At 44.3% G+C, this 25169-nt stretch overlaps 1 protein-coding gene across 7 annotated transcripts in view; it reads left to right on the top strand.

Moving 5' to 3' along the window:
* The window catches only part of App (amyloid beta precursor protein), a 218145-nt gene extending 199011 nt beyond the window's left edge, over positions 1-19134 (top strand). For 3 of the 7 annotated variants that reach the window (XM_006248008.5, XM_006248012.5, XM_006248010.5), the window contains 3 exons: positions 8712-8812; positions 12365-12511; positions 18141-19134. In XM_006248008.5, the coding sequence (XP_006248070.1) occupies positions 8712-8812; positions 12365-12511; positions 18141-18242 (350 nt within the window). In that variant the 3' untranslated portion in view covers positions 18243-19134. Of the gene's footprint in view, positions 1-3116; positions 3179-8711; positions 8813-12364; positions 12512-18140 lie in introns of those variants that run through there. The other 4 variants (XM_006248011.5, XM_006248009.5, NM_019288.2 and 1 more) reach the window with 3 other exon arrangements.
* Positions 19135-25169: the final 6035 nt, after the last annotated feature.

Raw genomic sequence — 25169 nt, 5'->3', positions numbered from 1 at the left:
TTATCATTAACCCCTCATATCCAGTGTGAAGAGAACCATGTAGAGTGTGGGTTGTTGCAATGACCCTGCATACAACATTCAGTGCACTGGATCCTCTCCCACTAAATGGCAGTCATGCCTCTCTTTGCTTAGTCTAGGGACTAAACACCACATTCTCCATGGGATAGTAGCCAGGGTTTACCCTCCACTCCTAATGACAGGTTTGACACACCATTATGGCTCTGCTGTGTGACTGCTCACATGACTGAGCCTCCCCAGCCACTGTCCAGCCTGAGATAATTTGTGTCTTCATTCCTTGCTTAAAGGCTGTTTGAGAACATATACGTAGGGTGGCATAGAAAGCTCTTTTCAAACCTTTTTAATGGAACAGAGTCTTGTTAGAGAGGCTTGGTCATTCTCCAGATGGCTCACATGAGCCTAAAAAGTATGTCCTTCAAATGGATAAGTAATAAAGTGTATGATACTGTGCTCCTGCTATCCCTTCCCCACGATCCCTGCTGTTCCCCACACACACCCTGAGCTGCTAAAAATACCTACAGTTCTCAAAGGATTTCCTTTCATTGTCCAAGAGGCCCTTGCCGGCATAGTTTCAAATGCTTATCAGAAGGGTCTTGTTTTTCTCAACAAAAACAGTCAAGATCAGTAGATGCCGGGTCATTTAGTTCTCTTTCACTGAGAAAAGAGAGAGTTAAGAGTGTGGATGACTGCGGTGAAACAGTATTTTTAGGACACATCAGGGCAGTTACTTAGGCAAAGGAATTCAATCGTTGAGACAATCAGGTGAGACCAGCCAGGGACCAACTGCCAGGCATCGCTGCCTTCAGGGAAGAGGTGACGTAAGCCCTACCTAAGGACATTGGCAGTTGATGGCTGCTGAGAGACAGGGAACCGGTTCTCTCCAAAGATGCAGCCATGGTCCAGTAGATGGCTCTCCACAGTACTCACGCTGGCAGTGCTGAGTGGACCCCACGGGTGAAGGAAAGGACACAGGAAGTTGGGCGGGAAGAGTAGAGGGCGCTGGAGGAGGAATTAGGGTTGGGGAAGTGGAGGAAGCACTTTGGTCGAAGCACAGCACATGCCTGTACCAAATTCTCAGGTCATTAAAAAAAGTGGGAAAAAAAGGGGCTGGGGATTTGGCTCAGTGGTAGAGCGCCTGCCTAGCAAGCGCAAGGCCCTGGGTTCGGTCCCCAGCTCCGGGGAAAAAAACAAAACAAAACAACAGTGATAAGTAGACAGGAAACAAAATTTTCATATCATAAACAATACCATAAATCAAATTTTCTCAGGTCAGGGGAACTTATCAGAACTATGTTCTTACCCCAGTATAATGACTAGCACTTAGAATAATGTCTTAAGTTTTTACATACACGAGTCATTTTCATTATTATCATAGTAATCGTGAGTTATTATGAGGCCACCAGCTCTCCATCCTGGCTGTGAGTCACAGATACTGGTGCCTGCCTGAGTCAAGTGTACATTTTCTGAGGTATGACTGTCAGAGAGCGTGGAGCTTGGGATGGCCACACCAGCAACTGCTGCGTCATTTAGCCCCTCGTCATCAAGACATTTATAAACGTATAGTCACCCTTCAGCTAACTCCGTTTTACGGGGGTCCTAGAAATCACGGTTCATATTTGCGATGGGAAATGAAATATAGAGAAACTGTCTGTGTCGTTGTTGAAATAAACAGGACATTCAATGAATGTGACCTTACAGGGTGGGAAGTTTCTGAAGCACGTTTCTAAAACAATCAGTCCTTTCTGCAACTAAAAGACCAAGTGCTATTTCCTTCATTTTTCCATAATAGGAAACAGCCTTGGGTGGCAGTTTGCCCATGGTCACACGCCCTGTAGACGCTGGTTCTGGGTTTCATCACTGCCACTCCCTCGCTTCTTCTAAACCACCGCACCAGCCTCCACACGAGCAAAGTCAGGACCGCGTCAGCCTCTTGGTGTGCCCAATTCTCCTAATGTGCTCAGAAACACGATTTGCTTGTATTATGAAGACAGCTCTCACTGTCCTTCTGTCCCCTGCCACCATTCCTGCCAACGTGTGCTGTGTTCAGAATGGATTTGGGTTTGGGGTCACCACCCACCACTTGGCCTGTGAGCCTCTGTTAGCTAAATGGTTGAAACTACTGGTCCCCAAGGCATCAAATCCAAGCTGGCTTCCCTCCACCACAGTGCTCAGATGCTCAGATAGCTTTCTTACTTTTACAGTCGCCAGACCTGAGCCAGGGGACTTCCTCCTCCCTTGCCTTAACCTACCCTCCAGCCACTTGTTAATCCTAAAGGCTTGATTGCCCTCTCTCCCTTCCTCATTTCTTCAAAATCCAGTATCAGCTCAGGGAAGTGTTTTCTGACAACACAGCCTTGGGAATGCCTGGTGCTGCTGAGCTAAGGTGGGGGATTACTGTACTCGGACATTGTTTTATTTGGATCAGTCCCAGCACGTGTACAAAAGGATGAGTGTGACTGTCAGCAGAGATGACAGGAAACGGTCTCATTTCACACAACTCGGCCCAATGTCATCCATACTGAGGAAACCAGCCATTTAAAAGGAGAGCTGGGGGAAACCTGTGGGTTACCTATTCCACTCTAAACTCAGAAGGAATTTGCTTCACTAAATGGCAAAGCCTTGCTCTCAGGATAAACTCATTTGCATTTCCCCTGGCAATTGAATAATCCCTTTGTAGTTAATTAACTGTAAAAGAAGATAAGATTGGGTAGCTGTAGGAGGAGGTATTTTTAAGGTTTACTGCCAGGCTGGGTATAATCTATTTTATTTCTAATCAAAAGCCAAGAAACCATCTCTAACCTAGCCCAGAGGAAAGTCCGCCTTCCCCGGCCCTCTTCTTTGATCCTATTGCACATCCTGGTGAGTGCTTTATGAACAAACTATGGGAACGCATAGGTGATCATCGGTGCTAAGCCTCTGGAAGCAGTGCCCCTCCCACCCCTGATGCCCAGGATTAGCTCACGAAGGTGCTTTCCCCAGCTGCTCCTTTTTCACGACTTGTTTATCGCAATTGCTTCCCCTTGCTCTGTGTTTAGAAGCCACCACTTAACCATCTTGATTTGTCTCATTTGCTCTCTGTCTCTTGCTTCCTGCGCCAGTTGAGCCTGTCGACGCCCGCCCCGCTGCTGACCGAGGACTGACCACTCGACCAGGTATCTGACTCGCCCCATTCTGCCTCTCCTCTCAGCACTGTGCTTCAGCAAACGTGCCTCTCTGGATCGCAAGCGCCTCCGCAGAGTAGAATTTAAAACGACCGTAGGCACCAAACATTATTCCAAATTCTTTGCTTCTCCCAAGTTCCTACAGTGATCTATTTTTTGTTTGTTTGTTTGTTCCAGAGCTTTCCTTTTGAAACGCAAAGAGAGTCTTTCTCAAACGTGGGGTTCTTTTTCTTGATTTCTCGCTTTTTAATAAATGGAGAGTGTGATATGGACCCTGTCCTCAAAGATGGTGGAGGCCCAGGAGGTGCGGGTTTCAGTGGAGATTGGTTCTTGCTGCAGCCATCTCCTTCCTTCCTTGTTTAGTATTCATGGGGGTCACTGAGTGGCCCTAGACTTTTGTTGGTTACTAAAATACACACGATTTCCTTTAAATATCATTATGGGTATTTCTCCAGACCCAGAAATACCCTTCGTCCTTCCTGGATTGTATATACTTAGTCTCAGCCAGTGGCTGAAGTAACACAACAGATGTATATGCATAATTTTGCATAGAAGCCCTTTGTTTTCTGTGTTACAAATCTCTTCACTATCAAAATAGATATTTCTTTTTATACAGTTTCCCAAGATTAAAAAGAAATGTGTGTTGACCCCCTAGTCTATGTTTAGCCTCTGGCTAAACTTAATCTTAAGAATAATGTCTCACCACAAGAGACGTAGAACACACTTGTGTCTACTCTATACACAGCCTCTCCCCCACTGAGAGTGGCCAGCAAAGTGAATCAAAGAAAGTCGGTGAATTGAAGGATCTGTATGTTCTGGAGAGATTTTCTTCCAAATAGCACATACCTTCCCAGGTTTGCTTTCTTTGTGCCCATATCCCATGAGATACTCAAGAACAATGTTAACATGCCTTGGGGACATCAATAAAGGGAGGAAGTTTTGCTTCCTGGTTCAGAGGTATCCCCTGCAAGACCAGATATGGCCCTGCCTCTTTTCTTGCCATTCAAGTCTCCAGCCTTGGCTACTGCGGGCCATGGTCCTATGTAAACACTTCAGAGTCCTTATGCCATCGGGCTGAGTCCATGATGTGATTCAACACACCTGACGGAAATCGCAGCGTGACACACTGACAGCCGATCTCATTGCTGTGATGAATGTCTTGTCTGAAGTGCTTTTGAAGGAACCTTGAATTTTTAAGTTGTACACTCTCTGGGCTCTCTTGTATCCTCCTTACTGACAGTGTCACTAAGTAAACTTCCAGAGATCCAGCATTTGGCATTCCCAGCTGTTCTGCCAACTGTTGAAGCCCAGGGCATGGCCAGTACAGTTCTCACCACAATTAAAACCAGCTCAAGACGGTCCCATCTTCCAGACTTTTTTAAATGGCACTACCTGTTTTATTTTTAAAAGATGACCCATTTTTTACCTATAAACATAAAATGTAATATTGAGGCATACACCCAGCCGATTTTATTACATTCCTATATTATATAAGGATGTATTTGCTCCTGTTCAAATAGTCAGGCAACCAGCCAATCTCCTTACTCTGTTTATGTTAACCTAACATGTTAAAGACATTTTCCTACACTGGCAAGCCAAAGTCATCTGTTCTGGGAAAAGAAATCATGGAGTTCTATAGGCCAGGGAAAGCCGACAATAGCAGTATTAACTCCATGAGAGATCAATGTTGTAAATTCTGTGAAGACTCAAAAGGAATACGTTATAAGGTTCCTGCTTCCAGGAGCTTGAAATATAATGGGGAAAAACACACTTTGCAAATATAGAAAGATGGGAGGACAAGACTATATGAGGGTACACAAAGACATTTTATCACGAGAGCAGTGCTTCAACCTGGGAACTCTCTAGAAAGGAGCTTTTGAGAGGTGGGGGTGAGGTTTAAGGCACATGGAAGGGCGAGGAGGAAATCAGTTCCATACAGATTAGAAACTGCCCTGGGCTTGTCCTTGTAAGACCCATATCCATATTCTTCAGCAAATAGCTTCTGAAGAGGAAGCTAGTATACACTGGACGTGAGGAAGCCAGCTAAGCTGCAGTTATGAACATGGAACTTGCTTGAAGTGTCTGAGGAGTGGTGTAGGCTCTCTCTGTACTTTCGTGTTGGCATTGAGCCTGCCACGTGTTCAGACAATACCTTCCTATGTTGTCTACGTGTTCCGGTAACTCTGTAGCCGCACTTTACGAACCCACACACTTGACTCCACTTTGCCAAATCCGATGCCCTTGCCCTCTGCCATTGCTCTTTGACAGTCTTTCTTGTCACTCAGACACAAAGAAAGCAAGGAGTTTGGGCTCACTCCTCCCTCTACGCCCTTGTTACATCACCATGAGGAAGAGAATGGTTTCTTCTCTTTTGTATCTGAAAACCCAGCATTCTGTAACTTTTAGGGGATAGTGTCACCACCCCACCCCACCCCATCCCCGAGCCATAGCAATAATGATGCTGATGTCTGGGCACAGTGACGATCCCAGCTACTAATTCTTCCTGGAATGTTTCCAGGGAAAACCGACTCTTATAGACAATAAGAAGGCACATCAGCAGTCCCTTCACATGATGTGTTAGGCTACCCCTCCATTATCCCCAATCCCAGCCTTCTCAGGCCTCACAATCTAGTTTTGTGATCCCCAGAGATCTTTTCCTATCGATTTGTTCCATTGTCCTATTGTTTTGTTAATCTCTCTGTAATGATATTGCTTACTGTGTAGAACATCCCTAAATGCTATTACAGGCTGCACAGCAGTGAAAGAGGAACTCTTTCTGCTGAGTCTTACGCTATCGAACTGTGAGCAATGCCGGGCATGCTAGCACGTTACGCAAATTTGGTTTTTGCCCTTTTCAGTCATCAGAAACATTGTCAGCATCCTTTCCACAATACCGTGGGCTTATGTGGTGGGGACTTCCTTACTTATCTATTCATCTCAGTGCTATGCTCTCTGCCTCGACACCCCCAGATATAAAAGGGAAGACTACTTAAGAGTTTCCTTTAAAAATCTCAGGAATAACTTTTAACTACTGTTATTACTTGCATACGGCAAGGAAAGGATCCATTAGAAAGAATCGCTGTTGCTTTAACGAGGGAGTAGGGTCAGGTTTTATAAATGTTTATAGGAAGATGGAAATTAGCAACCAAGGGTGATTTAAAGAGCATCATGTCACTGTCACGTTTATAAAAAAGTGTCAAGAAGCATGGTGAACAGAATGAGTTATAATATGAAAATAATTGGTGATTTTTTTTAAGTATGTAAAAATAGAAGGTTGCAGTTCTTCACGTAGCGTTCAAGGACAAGGACTGTCGAATGGAAACAAGAAAAGTTAATGAAGTGAAACAGAAAGGGGACTCTACAGCTTCATTGTGTCTTTCTTGTCCAAATTAATAAAATGATCGCCCAGTGAAAGGAATTTAAAGGTCAGATAGAACACAGTGAGAAAGAGAAGGAAGCGCTAAGCCTTTGTATTCGTTACCTATGGCTGTGTAAGGAGTAGCCCCAGAACCTGGCAGCTTGTGAGAGCAAGCATTTAGCTCCTGACAGCTGTTTTCAGCCAGCGTTTTAGCATATGGCAGAGCTGGCTGGTTCTGGCTCAGGTTTCCATGAGCTCACAGTAAAGATATTGCCAAAGTTGTAGTGTCCTGAAGGTTCCGCTAGAGCTGACAGAAATCAAGCACTCTTGTGGTTGTTGTCAGGAGCCTTCCCATGGCAGCTGGTTTCCCCCACACCAAGAAATACAATAGCAGGAATAAGAAAGAATCTTCATTTGGTGCCTGTCATAACCAGCCTTGACATCAGTTCTGCCACATTCTATCTACTTACTTAGATGCCATGCCATCCCCTGCTCCAGAGGACAGAATTTCAAGTCCTATCTTGTGAAGTAATTATTAATAATAAAGGTGTGTTGTATACTCACATATCTAGCCAAGTACAGTTTCTTACAACCCAAGCCAAGAAAACCTGAGGAGGAACTTGAACAACTGCGGCTGGTTGTTGTGGGAGTTAGAACAGAAGAATAGGAAGGCACGGCTAGAAGGAAATAGGGAAGTGTGATCCAGAGCCAGAAGTGAGGGAGAACAGCCTCACCATCACCGCTGTGAGCAGGTTGGCATTCATCACCAGTCCAGTTTAGGGTGGGTTATCCAAGGGTACCATTGTGGGCCGTTGGACAAGAGGTGGTGATGAGTCACACCTAGCATGCACTGCCTAGGTCTGTCAAATCATCCTCACTCTCTGAGCAGAAGCCATGCTGACTGCTAGACTGGCTTTTTCAGTGCTCGTGACCTTGTGCTTTTCGGTGTCAGCAGGGGTTTGACAAGTTTTACAATACCTGATGGACAAGATTGGAAGAGCCATTAGACCAAGAAGAGGAAATGAGTTCCCACAGGAGTTGCGGGAACTCAGAATGTGAAGCCAGAGAGATGAGTCTTCAGGAACACACTGCTTTTCTTTTAATGTCTGGCACACTTGTTCAAACCTACCTTGTGTCAGGGGTAGATGCCCGGCTTGCTCTAAATAAAACCAGCCATGGTGTAGGTGATAGGGAGACTGTGCTAGATCAATCTGTAGGAAACAAAAGCATTCTCATATGCAAAACCAAGAACCAGCATCTGCATACCAGTCTCTTCCTTTGAATTCGCATGGGTGCTAAGAACCTGCCTCCATTTGAAACATCATGGAGGAGGCGGCTTGAAAAGCCCTTCATGTCCTCAGATTCAGTAGAATACCACAACTACTTCAGAAAATGCTACGACTGACGTGGACATCTCTTCTGTGTGTCTTCACTCTAACTTCTTAGACATATTTACAGAGCCTCAAGTTAATATTTGAATCATGAAATTCTGTGAGAATTGGTCCAAGAATCGTGCAGCCATGTATAGAGAAAGATGACTTAGATAACGAGTTCTATTTGTCCCAAAGAAGCTCTTTCTGCTCACTGTGCATTCCTCTGGAGTCAGCAGGTGAAGCGATTTCACGTACCGTGTATAGCTAGGGAGCTAGGATTCTTAGCTGAACAAGTTATGTGACTGACAATGCGTCCAAGCATAGAAACATGAACATAATTTATTTGCAATTAGAACAACGCTCCAAGGGGACGGATTTGTTCTCCCAGGTCGTTAATGTTCGTTTTCAAAACTTGGCATTCTGCTTTTCTTTAAGCAATGACAGCCCATAAAAAAAAAAGTATACATGATAAACAACCAGACACGAAAACCAAGTCAACGTCTCTTAGGTACAAACTTAACCCAGCATCTTAACCAGCATTGATTTCTTTTTTTTTCCCTTTCCCTCCCGAAACATATGTTTTGTTTGGCCACAGAGGCGTTACATTCAACTTTCTCCAGTCTGTTTGCTTGCGAGGTAGTGGTCAATGGTTTCAATCTAGGATGTCATTTATCTCGAGAAAAATTCCTAAATCTGTTTTCCTAAACGTTCTGGCCTAGAGAGAACTTTTAGGCTGCCTTGCCTTGTTGTGGTTGGAAGTCACGGTAACTGACGGCCCTGCGTATTTTCTGTTTGACTCAGGGTCTGGGTTGACAAACATCAAGACAGAAGAGATCTCAGAAGTGAAGATGGATGCGGAGTTCGGACATGATTCAGGCTTCGAAGTCCGCCATCAAAAACTGGTATGCAAAAGATAATCTGCCTCTCCCCACAACTGACTGGCCAGATAGCATGTATGGTACCTCTTGACTCGTCCTGGGCCAAAACTGAGAGGGACTGCTGGGAATAAAACCAAAACTCCTGCTAGATCTTCACCAAGATAGAAAGGAAAGGAAGCACGGAAGCAGGCTCTGTGCATAGTTCTTTCTGTCCCCCTGAGGACCTAACCCAGGGCCTTGCGCTTGCTAGGCAGGCGTATTACCACTGAGCTCAATCCCCAACCCCTGCATAGCCGCTGAGTCCAGGCAGAACTTAACAAGTATAATTGATTTCACTGTTGCAGCTACATCAGCTGATGTCCATGAACTAGGGCGTCCTGAGGAAATGGGTTTTTCAGGTTGGACATGATCTAATCCAAATATCCAACCTGGAAAGCTCCAGAACTCACTTCCGGACCCTTGGCAGTATACCACAACCAAGAAAACTCAACACCATGATAGGCGTTGTCTAAAGGCTCTCTTTAAACCAAGTATTTGCTGTGTGTAGGAAACATAAGTGATTTTTGTTTCGATTTGGTTCCGGTTGTCCAGGTAACCTAGTTATGTAAATAAAAAAATTAGCAATCAAGATTTTTGAAACCCTTTTGGTCATAAGCATTCCCAGTTAACTGCAGTTTCATCTGAAGAACTGGTTTTAAATAAATACTCAGAGCATACTTATTTGGTCGTATGGATCCTCCTTTGAGGTGTCTGCTTAAATTCCCATCTACAAATAGATTCTTTCCATCCACCCTGACCACTCCTCCTCCCTACTGCTTCCCCACCTTCAGAGTTTCTTTGTCTTACAAGGGAAAGGTATCAGAGACCCTTTAAGGTAGGTGGAGCCAAGAGGTGACTTTTCTGCCTCAGCTTCTCAGTCATCAGAAGCCTTGGGCAAAACTGATAGCCATTTCTTTCTTTTCTTTTCTTTTTAAATTTTTTTCTTGGATATTTTATGTATTTACATTTCAAATGTTACCCCCTTTCCCACCTCTCCCATACCCCCTCCCCCTCCCCCCTGCTTCTATGAGGAGGCTCTCACTCCCACCTACCCACTGCAACCTCAACGCCCTGGCATTCCCCTACACTGGGGAAATGAGCCTTCACAGGACCAAGGGCTTTTCCTCCTATTCATGCTGGACAAGGCCATCCTCTGCTACATATGCAGCTGGAGTCATGGGTCACTCCATGTGTACTCATTGGTTGGTGGTTTAGTCCCTGGGAGCTCTGGGGGCTCTGGTTGGTTGATATTGTTCTTCCTATGTTGTTGCAAACCCCTTCAGCTCCTTCAGTCCTTTCTCTTACTCTCCATTGGGGACCCCAATCTCAGTCCAATGGTTGGCTGCGAGCATCCCCATCTGCAATTGTCAGGCCCTGGCAGAGCCTCTCAGGAGACATCCATATCAGGCTCCTGTCAGCAAAGCACTTCTTGGCATCAGCAATAGTCACTGGGTTTGGTGGCTGCATCTGGGTTGGATCCCCAGGTGGGGCAGTCTCTGGATGGCCTTTCCTTCACTCTGCTCCACTCTTTGTCCGTGTATTTCCTCCCATGAGCATTTTGTTCTCCCTCCTAAGAAGGACTGAAGCATCCACGAGCAAGCAGTTTCTCTTAAGAGAATGACATTTTTTCTTCCTAATGCCAGAATCGGAATGAACAAAGAAGCAAGGGTTTTCCATAGGTAGGCAGAGATTATATCATTCTCTACCAAAAACTCGGAAATTCAAATAAACCAAACCCCAGATTTTTAGAGTCCCTTCCATGTTACCAGTGATCACAACAAAGGGCTTAAGTGGTGATCCAAAAAAAAAAAGAAAGAAAGAAAACGGTAAGAAAATTCCCAGATAGCGGGGCTTGATACGTACTGCAGCGCTGTGATTGGCTGGAGTGTGTTTGACTGCAGTGTGACTCCTTTGTGGAGTCCAAGTGTCTTCCCGGTGTTTGTAAATAAAATGTGTAGATCCAAGTATGAATCTCCAAAAGAAAAGGCCTTTATTGTTTGGCTTCTCAACTCGGAATTATTGTAGCAAATCTAAAGCTGGCTTGGTGTTCAAATTTGCATTTTTTTTTTTAATTCTTTATTCAGAACAAGGCACCCAGCCTTCTGAAATGTGGCTTTCACTGGGAAGTTGTTTTGTTATTGTGAAATCAGAGGCGCTTCTGAGCCGGCTGAAGCTGCAGGGTTTAAAACCAAAAACTGGGGTAACTGCTGAAAGGCTGGCTGGGGGGGGGGGTTGGGGTGTGGAGAGTGTGGAGAGGAAGATGAGTGCCCAGAATCCCATTTTCCTGAGCTGGTGTCCTAGACGCCCTTCTCCATAATTGCATGAACTTCTATAATGCGACAGTGACTAATAGCGGCTGCCTTTACCGTGCCAGTTGATAAGATAATGTACTCTCATTAGCGCAATGAATATTTCAGAATTACAGTATTTCCTTAAAGACATAGGGATAGGTCCAGATTCACGCTAATTCCCGATCGCTTCGCTGTCCTGTCATTAGTTAATTAATGATGTCCTCCAACAAATATGTCGAGCTAGCATATTTGGTTGGCGGGGGGATTAATTATGAGCCCTTTCTAATTCCGTTGCAGTTGCGCCGTAAGTAACATCCGCCTCGAAAAATTTTTGTCTGCTCTGGTTTACCTCATCTTTGCAAACTGCGACAGGGATAGATTTAGCGATGGAAATCGGTCATTCGCCTATCTCGAAGCCGCATGGGAAGAATTATTTAGGGAGCTGTTTGCACTGACTTACATAACAAATGTGCTATATGGTTAGACATAGTCCCCCCCCCCCGCCCTCCCTTGTTTAATCCACCATAAGATCATCTCTTATATAACGAGATGATTAAAGTGCAGTCTGTGTGTGTTATCCCACCTAAGAAGATAGCGCTGAAAAACACGCTCGCTTTTGGGAAGAGCATGGAGGCTCGTGTATACATTGCAGAGACTGTCTCAGTGAATACGTTTCTTCTTTGTGAAACTCTCAGAATTCTTTTTATGCTCCAGATAAACAACCAGAGTAAAGCAATATCGCCAATTTTGGTTTCTAGAGGCAACCTAATAAAAAGTGTGAGTTGTTCCAAGCAAAGAGATTCTCTTTGCCTACCCCCACTTCCCTTTGGAGACGCTGTGCTTTACATGGAGAGTATGCATTTCATGGTTAACTGAGTCTGAATTGCTGTACTAAGAAGTAGGTGACTTAGCCGTCCGCTTCTCTCTGATTAACCCCTTTGCTTCAGTTTATTGACACACATAGAAAATGTCCCTTCAAAGAACTGGAAACACACAGGTTTGAAACCTAGCTAAGGGTAGAGACACCTGTCGTTTCCAGAAAATTGGTGGGAGCCTCGGTGGTTTTCACCAAATTCGTACCTGTTAAAGGTTTCAGGTCCCTGCAAACTTCTATCTCGGGAAGCAGTGGAGAAATTGACTTTAGTACCTAGGAAGCTCTATGCTGCTTATGGTCCTGGAAACTGAAACTTTTCTACATCCGGTGTCTCCTTCACTTACGTTCCTTCTCCTTGGCTTCTTTTCAAAGGTGTTCTTTGCAGAAGATGTGGGTTCAAACAAAGGTGCCATCATTGGACTCATGGTGGGTGGCGTTGTCATAGCAACAGTGATTGTCATCACCTTGGTGATGCTGAAGAAGAAACAGTACACATCCATCCATCATGGCGTGGTGGAGGTAGGTAAACCTGGGGGTTTGTCTGCAAGGAGGAGTCAAGGCAGGAAATACAGTCCAGGAAGCACACTGAATATTAGCCAAGGGCCACCTAGGAGAAAAACAGCATCCTTCCATGGAAGTCAGGCTACGGCTATTTTCTTGCTGTGTTTTTTTCGTCCACCCCTGGGTACCGTGAATTTAGTGTACTCTCATTAATATTATGTGCTGTTACTTTAACTTCTGACTTGCACTGAAATTAACCAAACTAAAAGTAATTATAATGCTCAGCTTTAAAAAAAAAAATATGGTTTCTCTTGAATAACAAAAATGGTATCGGAAGTCAAAAATGAAACCTAGACGTTCATTTCTGGTTTGTTTTTGTTGTTGTTGTTGTCTTTGTTTTGTTTGGGCCCTGGTGTGAACCAGGTGATGATAAATAATACTAACTTCAGTAATGACTCTTACCATTAATGTCTTGAGGGAAATGACTCGTGTAGTAAATAGCTCAGTATAACATGTATGATTACCACTGAGGAACTGTTCAAGCCATTACCCAAACTTCCACCTGAACAAAAATCTTACTTTCACGGTGTCAGTGGAGAGTAGGAAGAACGTATGCACACATGGCATGTGTGTTGGACTTCTTTCTGCCCACAGACCAGCCAAGCAGGGATGCTTACCACAGAAGTCAGTGCTATGTCATCAGACAAAGTACAGGATTCAAATGTAGCCCTTTCCATTCTCGATGCAGGGAAGAAAGAGCAAAAGGCGGTAGATTTACCACCGTTTAAATACGCTTGTGGTGATGGGGAATTTTTAAAGCATCCCTGTGTGAATAACTTTTAGATCGTTAATAGTGTAAACATTCTATATCCCAAAAGAGCTCTGGGACCAAACTGATATCATTTTATAGATGAGAAAAGTCAATGGAATAAAAAGGATCGCACAGTGCCAAACTTAATGCATCAGAGGCCAGTGTTAAGTAAGAATCTCACTAGACCTAAAGAAGGTGATTAGCCATCCCTAATCGTGTCACGGTAGGGATAATTTAATAAACTCAAGTGAGAGAAAGCCGGAAGTCTCACATCTCAGTCCTCAGAATCTCCAGTTTATTCACGCGGAGGCTCATGGGAATTACTGCGGGTTTTACTTTCCTGTCCCAGTTGACACGGGTATTTTAAAGACCTGTGTGCTGGATGAGACCCAGGAAATCGAGGCGGCAAGAGGAGGAAGCTGAGTATTTCACAAACTAGAATATAAACACGTGTTTTGTCTCGTTTGTTTAAAGCAATGACTCTGGGGCTGGAGAGATAGTCAGTAAAGTGTTTGCCCCACAAACGTAAGGACCTGGGTTTGGCTCTGCAGCAACCCTCACAAACCGCCAGGCTCATCAGTGAGTGTCTCTGATGGCAGCACTGAGGAGAGATACGTGAATCCGAGGGCTTGCTGCGATAGGCAAACTCCAGGTTCAGTGAGAGACCCTGTCTCAAGAGGTGGAAAGCTTCAAAGAAATAAAAGCCTCAACCTCTGGCCTGCACATGCTCAGTACACAGGCAAGACCATGTGTACGCGCGCGCGCGCGCACACACACACACACACACACACACACACACACACACACACACGCACGTGCACAGACACCAAATTGGGGTTTCACTCTTTCTATAAGTATACCTAAGTTTTTGTTACTCACTGTAAAACATTATTTCCAATGTATCTTCCTCTCGATTCTAATGAAACCTGCTTTTTATTTTCCTTCAATCCCCTATTTGCATATGTGAATGGTTAAAAAAAAACTCCTTTGAATTTTGTTAATAAAATTCTATTTAAATGGTCTTAAATTGGTTGGACTTTGTCCAAGCTGGGACTGTCCTGGGGACAAGGCGGATCTTGATATCACAAGCTGGAGCCTATCTCTGCTTGCTGAGTCTACCAGCAAGGTACCAAGGCTACCCCAGAGGGTACCGCAGGCTGAGTGGGTTATACAACAAAAATGCACTTTCCTGCCCAGCAATGGAGGTTAGAGGTCTGAGATCTTGTTATCAGCAGCCTTGGCTGCACCTGATGCCTCTCTCCTTGGTTTGGAGATGTACATGCTCTCCCAAGGTCTTCACATGGTTTTCCACGGGTCTTACTATGTCCCAATCTCTTCCCTCTAAGGACATACTGGGCTGCAGTCTGCCCTCAGTGGCCTCATTTGACTGTAGTTAATATAGCCACAATCTGAAGTCTTGAATAAGACAAGGGCACAATGATACCCAGTAAAGCTGAGCAAAAAAGTGATGTTCTTTCCAGAACTCCATCCCTGATGAAACATGGAAATTTCCTCGAAGGCTTCAGTACTAACACATACTAATGCTGACTTCTTTGAGCTACTCTCCAAGCAGGCCTTGGGGAACAGAAAATTATACCCACTTCCCTCCACACCTGGGCCTCCTCATAAGCATCTTCCTGCAGCCTGGGACAAGTGTTTATCTTGGTCAGTAACCAAGAGACGCTGCCTCTTCAGAATGACAGAGGCAAAGAGGTTGACATGTTGACCAGATTCTAAAGACACTGCGGCATCCTAGGGGAGGACCACTGCTCTGGGTATCTGAATGGTGTCTTCTTGGGCACCTAGAAACAGTCTTGATTTTCACTTGATTCCCTGTAGGACTCATTTTGTCCTGGAAAAGGATGCTGTGGAGGGTCTAAAAATCTCCCTTTCCCTTGTGTCCATGTTTCTGTCTGTGCCAAGGCTTTGTCCAGCCCTGTATTGAGTCCACATTGGGGCAGAGTGTTGAAATAGACCTTACTTATAGTGCTGTCCCCAGGCCCTGTCCCCAGGGGGTCATTTAGCTGAAGTGGTGGAACTAGGCCACCAAGAGCTACTATTCAGCCTGGGGTGTCAGTACTGAAGCACACTGCCATGGGCTTCAGAACACCCTCTATCTTCCTGTGTCTCCGGAGAGTGCAGGATGGACGTCATCCTCCCCTGCCTGACTTAGGAGGGCTGCATAAACCAGGTTGAGCTCACCACAGATCAAAACTATTTAGGGGGAAAGAATGCATCTGAGCTTGAACAGATTATTCCCTAAATAATTTCTATAACAGCCATTTGCATTTAGATTGTATTTGGAATTATAGGTCCCAGTCACCTGGGGGTGCTTAAGTATACAGGAGAATGTGTGTAGGTCATAGGCAGATACCGTGCTTTATGAAGTAAGGAACTTAAACACCCTTCATCTTCGGTTTTGGAGCTGATCTCCTGTGTTTGCTAAAGGAACCCTGCTCATGGAAATGGCACCATTCCCAGCTCTGCTTAGTTTCCTTCATGAATGAGTAGGCCGGAGTCAGTAAGAACAACAAGGGACAATGAGTGTCCTCCCGGTCACTCAAAGCCGCACCTTTGTATGTTCCCATCACCCAGGCATGATGGGAGCATGGGCCTCCTGAGCATCTCTTGTCCTCACAGTGAAAGACTCCCGTGAGTCACAGAGGAAAACTGTGGAGGGAAGTGTGGCCAGGCAAAGAAGCCTGGTGGTTTTTATTGGTACAGCACATAGCCAAAGAGGGAAAGATGATGATGCCAAAGATTCATTCTGCCCGGAATGCTTCCTAACCTAGTAGCTGATACACGTGGCACATAGTGGGCGTGGAGGGATTGGCGCAGTACTTGAGGTCGCTTTGAGGGCTCTTGCTGTGAGGACCGTGCACCCTTGCTCTTTGTTCAGCTGGAGGTTTCTCCCCAGAGGACATGAATATTCACTCCCAGAATTCAAGAGGATTGGGGATTAAAAATTGCCATTTGGACCCCTCCCCTCGGGTGCCTTTAAAAGCAGTCTCTTAAGAAGCCCAGAGCCCTGTGAACATGGAGGGCTAAGCTGCCCCATAGCAGGAACCGGGAAACCCTTCTGCTTCCCAGCAGCTAAGGGCGTCAAGGATTAGCAAGTAAAGCAAAAAAAGAAAAGATAGGGAATTGAGATGCCCGGACTGAGGCAGCCCTCTGAGCCTTGGATCTCTGGTGGGGCTCCCTTGAACATTTATATTGGAGTTTGAAGAGAGAAAACTAAATAACAGCATTAAGCAGGTGTTCTGCTGTTCCTGGAAAGTGCAAATGATTGTTGACGGGCAGCTCGAGTGTTGCTGCCCCTCCTCTGGGTATACACACGCAACTGTATACATACACGCACGCAACTGCATATAGTTTTCTGTACTGAGAAACAGCGGTTTCATGCTGCTCTCCGAAGCAAGTTTGTTTTCTAACTCCCTTGTTTGAAATGTCTGTTGTGGGGTCATAGAGAGTGGAGAAAAATGGCCCAGTTCAGTGGCACACGATTGCAGACAGGCTCGTCCCTAGCAAGCCGAATGGGAGGGTGACTGGATGCTCTCACTTTGGGAGTTAATCTGCAGAGAGAGGGCATTTAAGCTTGCCAGCCTGCGGCCACTTACACAGTTGCCAATTAAATCGAGGTGACCTCATTTGTTGACAACAGAGCAGATCTCAGCAAACAGGAGGCGATGACAAAAAACACCTGCGGGGTTTCTCCCAAAGGGCGGTGAGGCGGGGCATCCATTTGAGCAGTGTTCTCTGAGGGAACACCCAAGCCCTGACTGGGATAACCTGGAGACTGGACTGCAGGCCTCTCTCACAGGAGGGAAGACGGGAGCAGCTCCCACCTATCTGGCTACCACCTCCTGCAGGTGGGAGGAGTCGGAGACAAGGGCAGCTCCTATTCCCACTGCATTTTGACTGTGTCATGGAGTGTGTCTCATGCCTCGCCTAAAGAGTCACCGGTTCAGTGAAGTGGGGTCACAACAATGGCCATGAAGGCATTTATCTCCACGAGATTCTCCTAATGAGTTACTTCTTAGGTGGACTAGTCACGGTCTACGTGTATCATATGCAGGTCTGTCCATCCCCTGGCAGGTGGCTCAACACTGACACCATGTGCTGTCTGGCCTTTTTTTTTCCTTTCCTCGGTTTTAGGAGCCACCACTGCAGTAAGACAGTCAGTCATGCAGGTTCTGAACTGTGCCACACCAGCAGTGTGAGGTGGGGGCGGGGGACAGAGACAGACAGATATATGTGTAGGATGGAGAGAGAGACAGACAGACAGAGATAGGTAGATAGTAGATAGATGGCTAGATAGATAGAGTGTCATGTATAACTAGGACAGTGTGTCTATATAGTTTCCCTTTTCGTGTCAAGCAATACACCTTTTATATATGTTACCTTTATTTAATAGGCTCTCAGAACTCTTATTAGCATTTCTACAGCAATAAAAGTACCTTGAAATGGCAGAAGATACCTGGGGCCCCAGAAAGCTGAGTGTTATATTCTGCACAGATCTAAGTGTCACTCGTGGTGTGGCTTTGCGAGATGTTCTTTCTAGCCCACCACCCCACATCTTCAGTCCTGGCTGTTTCAGTCAATGCGCCCAGTGCAGACGTTGAGTACTCGCCTCAAGCTATTCAGCACCACCTAGTGGCTAGATGCAGCATCGGCGTAAGCCATTGGCTCTGCCACGTGGTGTCAGACAGAAGTGGTTATGCACTTTAGGGGAAAAGAAAAGAACTGCGCACTGTATCCTGTGACAGCCTACGAGTACCGTGCTCCCTTAAAGTCCTCGGTGTATTTTAAACCCTAGTCTCTATACTTGCTTTCTAGGTTGACGCTGCTGTGACCCCGGAGGAGCGCCACCTCTCCAAGATGCAGCAGAATGGATATGAGAATCCAACATACAAGTTCTTTGAGCAGATGCAGAACTAAACCCCGCCCCCCGCCACAGCAGCGGCCTCTGAACTTGGACAGCAAAACCATTGCTTCACTACCCATCGGTGTTCATTTATAAAATAACGTGGAAAGAAACAAACCCGTCTGTTTATTTACTCACCCTCGGCTTTTGACAGCTGTGCTGTAACACAAGTAGATGCCTGAACTCGAATTAATATACAAATCAATAATGTATTCTCTCTTTCTCTCTTTACATTCTGGTCTCTACACTACATTATTAATGGGTTTTGTGTACTGTAAAAAAAAAATTTAGCTGTATCAAACTAGTGCATGAATAGATTCTCTCCTGAGTATCTGTCACATACATAGCCCCTTAGCCCGTTGTATATTATTCTTGTGGTTTGTGGCCCGAAAAACTCCTACTTGAAATACGCTTTAAAAAAATCGATGGGGGATGCTTCGTGTGAACGTGGGCGTTTAGCTGCTTCTCCTCTCTTAAGTATTCTTTTCCTGATCACTATGCATTTTGGACATTTTTGAGTATTCCAAATGATTTAGAAAAGTTCGTTTTCCATGATTGCATCTTACTGTACAGATTGCTGCTTCTGCTCTCTTTGCGATATAGGAATACGAGGATACACATTGATTTCTTTGTGCCTGTTTTATGTGCACACATTAGGCATTGAGGATTTGAACTTTTTTTTGTCCATGTATCTTTGGATCTTTGATAAAAAAAAAATTTAAAAAAAAAAATCCCTGTTCATCGTAAGCACTTTTACGGGTGGGGGGAGGGAGTGTTCTGCTGGTCTCCAATTACCAAGAATTCTCCAAAAATAATTTTCTGCAGGATGATTGTACAGAATCATTGCTTATGCCATGATAGCTTTCTACACTGTATTACATAAATAAATTAAATTAAATAACTCCAGGCAAGATGTTTCTTTGAAGGGTGATTGTGGACCCTGAATGCGTGGGACGGGGAAAGACAGGATCCCTGCACTTATCAGTCTAAGGCACTTCGTTTAACAAGGCTGACAGAAAACGGAAACCAGGAGGAGAATAAGAAGGTAGGGAGGGCACCCGGAGACAACCCCTTGGGGCATTCTACAGTCTGTATAAAATTGTGTTTTCATAGGAATACATTATACTGGTGTGATTCTATGGTCAGAATTTATTATTTAGTTATCTAGACTAGTGAGGATGCCTCTCATCTGGTCACTCACCCCCAGCCTGTGAGTCTGAAAAGGAAATTGTGAGACAGATGTGCTGGTCACGTGTTCCATGAGTCTAATTGATGGGTTTATTGTTTTAAAAGGCCATGCTGCCCTGTCTTGGTCCTTATGTCCTGTCTCAGTCAGGGTTTCTATTCCTGCACAAAACATCACTGCCACGCTTATACTGTCACATTGTAGTTCATCACCAAAGAAGGCAGGACAGGACTCACACAGGCCAGGATCTTGGAGGCAGGAGCTGATGCAGAGGCCATGGAGGGGTGCTGCTTACTGGCTTGCTTCCCCTGGCTTGCTCAGCCTCCTCTCTTATAGAACCCAAGACCACCAGCAATGGACTGGCACCACCCACAATGGACTGCCCCCCCACCAACCCCTGATCACTCATTAAGAAAATGCCTTACGGCTGGATCTCAAGGGAGGTTCCATTCTCTGTGATAACTCCAACTTGTGTCAAGTTGACACACAGAACCAGCCAGTACATGTTCCAAATGTGAGACACAAAACAAAACAAAACAAAACAAAACAAAACGAAAACAGAGAAAAGCTGTAGAGATTTTATTTATTTTATTTTATTCTTTGCTTTCAAGCTAGGGTCCCAAGTATCCCAATGTAGCCTCTAACTCATGTGGCCAAAGGTGGCCTTATACTCCTAATTATCCTGCCTCTACCTTGCAAGTTTTAGGACTGCAGCATATGCTGTCATGCCCTGTGTATGCAGTGCTGGGATTTGACTCCAAGGCTACCCTATATGCTAGATAAGTTCTCTACCAAGTTAAGCTGCATCCTCGGCCCTTGGAAATGATAGGTAAAGCAGCTGATGACTACCTCTGCAGCAAGGTCTGGACCTGGGCACTTTGTGGGGAGTCATTCGTATTCGTGGGGATGTGAACGTTCTAGGATATTTAACTGCATCTACCCAATTCTCACCAGAAATCTCTCCCGAGCTGTATGATGCCTTCCACGCCCGTGACTCTAATACTTGGGAGGGAGGCAAAACGCCAGGCCTGCCTGGAAAACGGGGTGAGATCCTGTCTCGGAAAGTAAGAAACAAAAGTGTTTCCAGAAGATGTTCTCCAACACTAGAAGAAAATCAAGTGTCCAGACCCTGCCAAACATCTCTTAGGAAAGCAAGTTGCAAACCATCGATCTATAAACATTTTTTTAACATTTTATGTGGCATGTGTTGCATATGATACAATGCACTTAGGAGTTTCAAAGGACGGCTGGCTGAGAAGTCTGTGCTTTCCACGGTATGTATTCTGGAATCAGACTCAAGTCATGAGGCTTGGTAGCGAGCACTTCTACCCACTAAGCCATCTTACTATTCTTCAAGTATAGTTTAATGAGCTATGCACACAATCTTTTATTGAGGATACCTGAATTAATTCCAGCTACTTTAAGAAGAAATAATAAAGACTAAATGGCTTAAACATCACATCTTTCTAGTTCTAGCTGGAAGGAAGATTGCAGTGACAGTGTTTGCGTTCTAGAAGAGCCTTCTTCCTAGCTTGCCCCTGACTGATTCCTCACACGATGGAAAGGGGTATCTCTAATGGTTCATCTTCCCTGAGTGCTCCCATTCTGAGTCCTGACCCGATCTAGTCGTAGTCACTCCAAATGTCCCGCCTCTACATATCATCATTGAGAACTGGGGTTTCAACATAAATTTAGATCCAGCTGCTCTTCCAAATGTCAGGGGCACATTGTTTCTTCTTTATTATACTGTATCTCAAGAACCTAGGAATCAGCCAAGCACTTGAATGATGTCCTAGGTTAATGTTCACACGCAGCCTGTGGGATTAACCAACCAATGACTGATTTGACTTAAGGGCCACTCCACAGAGTGTAAGAGACCAGATAGCCTTGGAACCTATGGGGAAAAAAATCAAATAATACTGGTCTAAAAATTAAAAAAGAAAGAAAGAAAAGGTAACAATAATGAACCAGCCAAGCATGTTTTAGCTCTACATCTCAATATTTAAATGAAAATATTTAATGAAGGTGGATGTTTCAGTATACACTAGTGTGGACAAACTCGGTGAAAATTCACCTGAGGATTAACATTTTCACAGGAAAGCTGGGCATGACTACTGTAGGACAATGCACAGGACAGATTGTGAGAATAAGAGAATATCATTTTGCCTGGTCTAGTGGGAGGTGATAGGATAATTCTGATACATTTACATGTAATACATTTCTACTGATGTCAACGAAATTGAAAACTGACTCCCAGACATGGCTGTATATGACACTTATTCCAGGCCAGCCTTCAGTTGTAGTGACCATACGTTTTAGTGTAAACTTTTTTCAAAGAGGTAAGATTTCAAAGTGCTGTGTGTTGACTTTCCCCGAGGAGACATAAGCAAACATCTCTGAGAGAGGTCATCAAGAACAAAGAAATAATTTTCCAGAAGTCTAACTGGGCAAACATTGTGTTTACTGGGATTACTATTGGGGAAATGGATAGAAAGCTATTTACACAGGCGAGGTTGAGTCAAAAGCAGCTGTATTACGAAAAGGCCTGCCCGTGCGGAAAGATGAAAGCCCACAGCTCTCTCTGCAGGCTCCTCTCTCCCCAACTGTGTGATTATAGAACCTTAAAGAGGAAGGGGCCTTGTGAATATCGTTTCAGGAACTTTCCTAGATCAGTGGTCTCTTAGCTCCTGAGTTCAAAGAAGCCTCCTGAACAGAACCATCTTGATAAAGAACACACTGGCACCCAGTAGGGTGCTGGGGCAGGGACTTTGGTGTGGTTAGCAGGGTCAATGACGAAGGGCGTCTAACAACAGCTTTAGTTTGTATTGATGCACAGTTATTTTGAAACTCTCTTGTATTCAAAGGCTACTTTACAGTACAAATTTTCAATTTGTATCTTTTGCATTCAGACTTAATGTGTATATTAGTATCCACTTGGCAACCCTTCTGTGTCACATTTCCACCTGCAGAGTAGGTTTTTGTCTACAGTCTTAGTAAGGGTTTTACTACTGTGAAGAGACACCACGACCAAGGCAGCTCTTATAAAGACAGCGTTTAACTGGGGCTGGCCTACAGGTTCACAAGTTCATTCCATTATCATAAAGATGGGAACATGGGAGCATTCAGGCAGGCATTTTGCAGGAGTAGCTGAGAGTTCTACATCTTCATCTGAAGGCTGTTAGCAGAATAATGGCTTCTAGGCAGCTAGGATGAGGGTCTAAAAGCTCACACCTGCAGTGACACACCTACTCCAACAAGGCCTTGCCTACTCCAACAAGGCCACACCTCCTAATAGTGCCACTCCCTGGACCTAGCATATACAAACCTCACATTTGCCCTTTCTATTTCCAGCTGATCCATCCTGTCATATTGACATAATTTTTGTATTGTCAATTCTGTTAAATCTTATAGTGGTATCACTTAGTATATTACTGTGCCTTATAAATAGAAGAAATCTTTGGACATTTTAAAACATTTGACTTCTGGAGTCTTAAAATATAAAACCCTCTAAGTTTGTTGTTTTGTTTTATTTTGTTTTGCTTTGTTTTTTTAAGGTGCTAAACATCAAACCTAGTGCTAAAGCTTTCTGAACAGACATAAACTCCATATGGAAATCTTGCACCACAAACATTAAATTAACAAAAATTACTGCAGAAAACCAGTGTCAGGCTATTATAATGTGTACAAGAAAAACAAACAAATTTCAGGCCTAAAATTGAGTACCTATCTCATTGTATTCATAAAATATGTTCCCCCAAATAGCCAAAATTTGGAAAGAAAGGGTTCCACATGCCAAATCAGCAGTTTGTGTTTTCTGATGGGGTGTTGTTGTTGTTGTTGTTATACATTCTGCAAGGATAAAAACAAATATTGCCCAGGATAGGTAAGCAAGACCAGCCCATTAACATGGTTCTACTGAATGAAGTACAATTTTGCAAGCCAATGAGTTCATTGAAATTGCTTGCAGGGATATGGGTGAGAAGTTACTCACAAGAGCATAGATGACTCAGAAGCAGCTGCTTCACAAAAAAAAAAAACAAAACAAAAAAAAACCAACAACAACAAAGCAAGCAAAGCAAACAAACAAACCTTCCCATTTGGGTGATGCTTCACAAAAGCTGCATCTCTGAAGCTCTCTACATGACTTGTCGGCAGTTCAACAAGCTAGAATCTCCTCTCCCCAGCAGTCCTCACTGCTTATATCATCATGATTTATTGAATAGATATGATGTGTCTATTGAACTGATTTCTACATATTTACACTCCCAAATTACTGCTATTATCATCTTCCTTTATTGTAATGAGAAGTGCAGTGCAGAGACTCATAACTGGGGAGGAGCCTTGTAAAATCTCCTAAATTTCAGGAACTTCCTGTTACCTAGAGTTGTTTATTTCTTGAGTCTCCCGGATCCTCTTTTCTGGATGGCTGTTAAGAACTTCTTGAGTCTTAAGGACCCTCCCACCAGGGTGGAATGTTTTGTCTCAACACAGAAGAAATTGCTGGGTAATACTCCAGTCTTTCCTCTAGTTCTTACATTCTTGCTGCCACTTCTGCAATGTTCCTTGAGACTTAGAGTAGATAATAGATTATTTTCCTCTATCCATGGCCGAGTATTGAGTGCTAATGCCACAGCAACAGATGCTTAGTCTCTAGAACCTTAAGGCATTATGGGAGAAAGGGTTTACTGTGGCTCCAAGAGAACAGGGTCCATGTGGTAGGGAAGCACAAAGGCAGGAGGAAGGGGAGGCAGCTCTGAACAGCAGCCAGGAAGCAGAGAAAGAACAGGATGTAGGACTGGATAATACAACTTCAGCATTTACCCCAGTGATTTACTTCCTCTACCAAGGTTCCACCTTAAAGGATTCACAACCTCCCAAACAGCACCACCAACCAGAGACCAAGTATTCAGACCCGTGAGCCTATGGGGACATTCAGGTTCAAACTACAGCACCCGCATGCTCGCTTTGTATGATTTAAATTAAAAAATTAAAAAAGGGCTAGAGAGATGGCTCAGTGGTTAAGAGCACTGACTGCTCTTCCAGAGGTCCTGAGTTCAAATCCCAGCAACTACACGGTGGCTCACAACCATCTGTAGTGGGATCTGACACCCTCTTCTGGCCTGCAGGCATACACACAGGCAGAACACTGTATACATAATAAATAAATAAATCCTTAAAATAAATAAATAAATACTTTTTAAAAAGCTGTTCCCAATCTAATTTTCTCATCCTTTATAAGATTTCTTTTGGGAGGGGCGAGGGTGCAGAAAGGTCTGTTTTTTGTTGTCATTTTATTTTTGAGGTCTAAGAACTTTACCAGCTAGTCCTGTTTTTTAAAAGACAATTTAAAAACTCTGTGTGCGTGTGTGTGTGTGTGTGTGTATGTGTGTGTGTGCATGTGTGTGAGTGTATGTGTGTGTATGTGTGTGTGACTGTGTGTGTGAATGTGTGTGCGTGTATGTGTGTGTATGTGAATGTGTATGTGTGTGTAAGTGTGTGTGTGTGAATGTGTGTGTGAATGTGTGTGTATGTGAATGTGTGTGTGTATTTGTGTTTGTATGTGAATGTGTGTGAATGTGTGTGTATCTGTGTGTGAATGTGTGTGTATGTGTGTATGTGTGTGTGAATGTGTGTGTATGTGTGTGTATGTGTGTGTGAATGTGTGTATGTGTGTGTATGTGTGTGTGAATGTGTGTGTATGTGTGTGTATGTGTGTGTGAATGTGTGTATGTGTGTGTATGTGTGTGTGTTTGTG

This window comes from Rattus norvegicus, chromosome 11, assembly GCF_036323735.1.
Source record: "Rattus norvegicus strain BN/NHsdMcwi chromosome 11, GRCr8, whole genome shotgun sequence".
Classification (NCBI taxonomy): Eukaryota; Metazoa; Chordata; class Mammalia; order Rodentia; family Muridae; genus Rattus; species Rattus norvegicus.
This window is presented reverse-complemented; position numbering and strand designations above follow the sequence as displayed.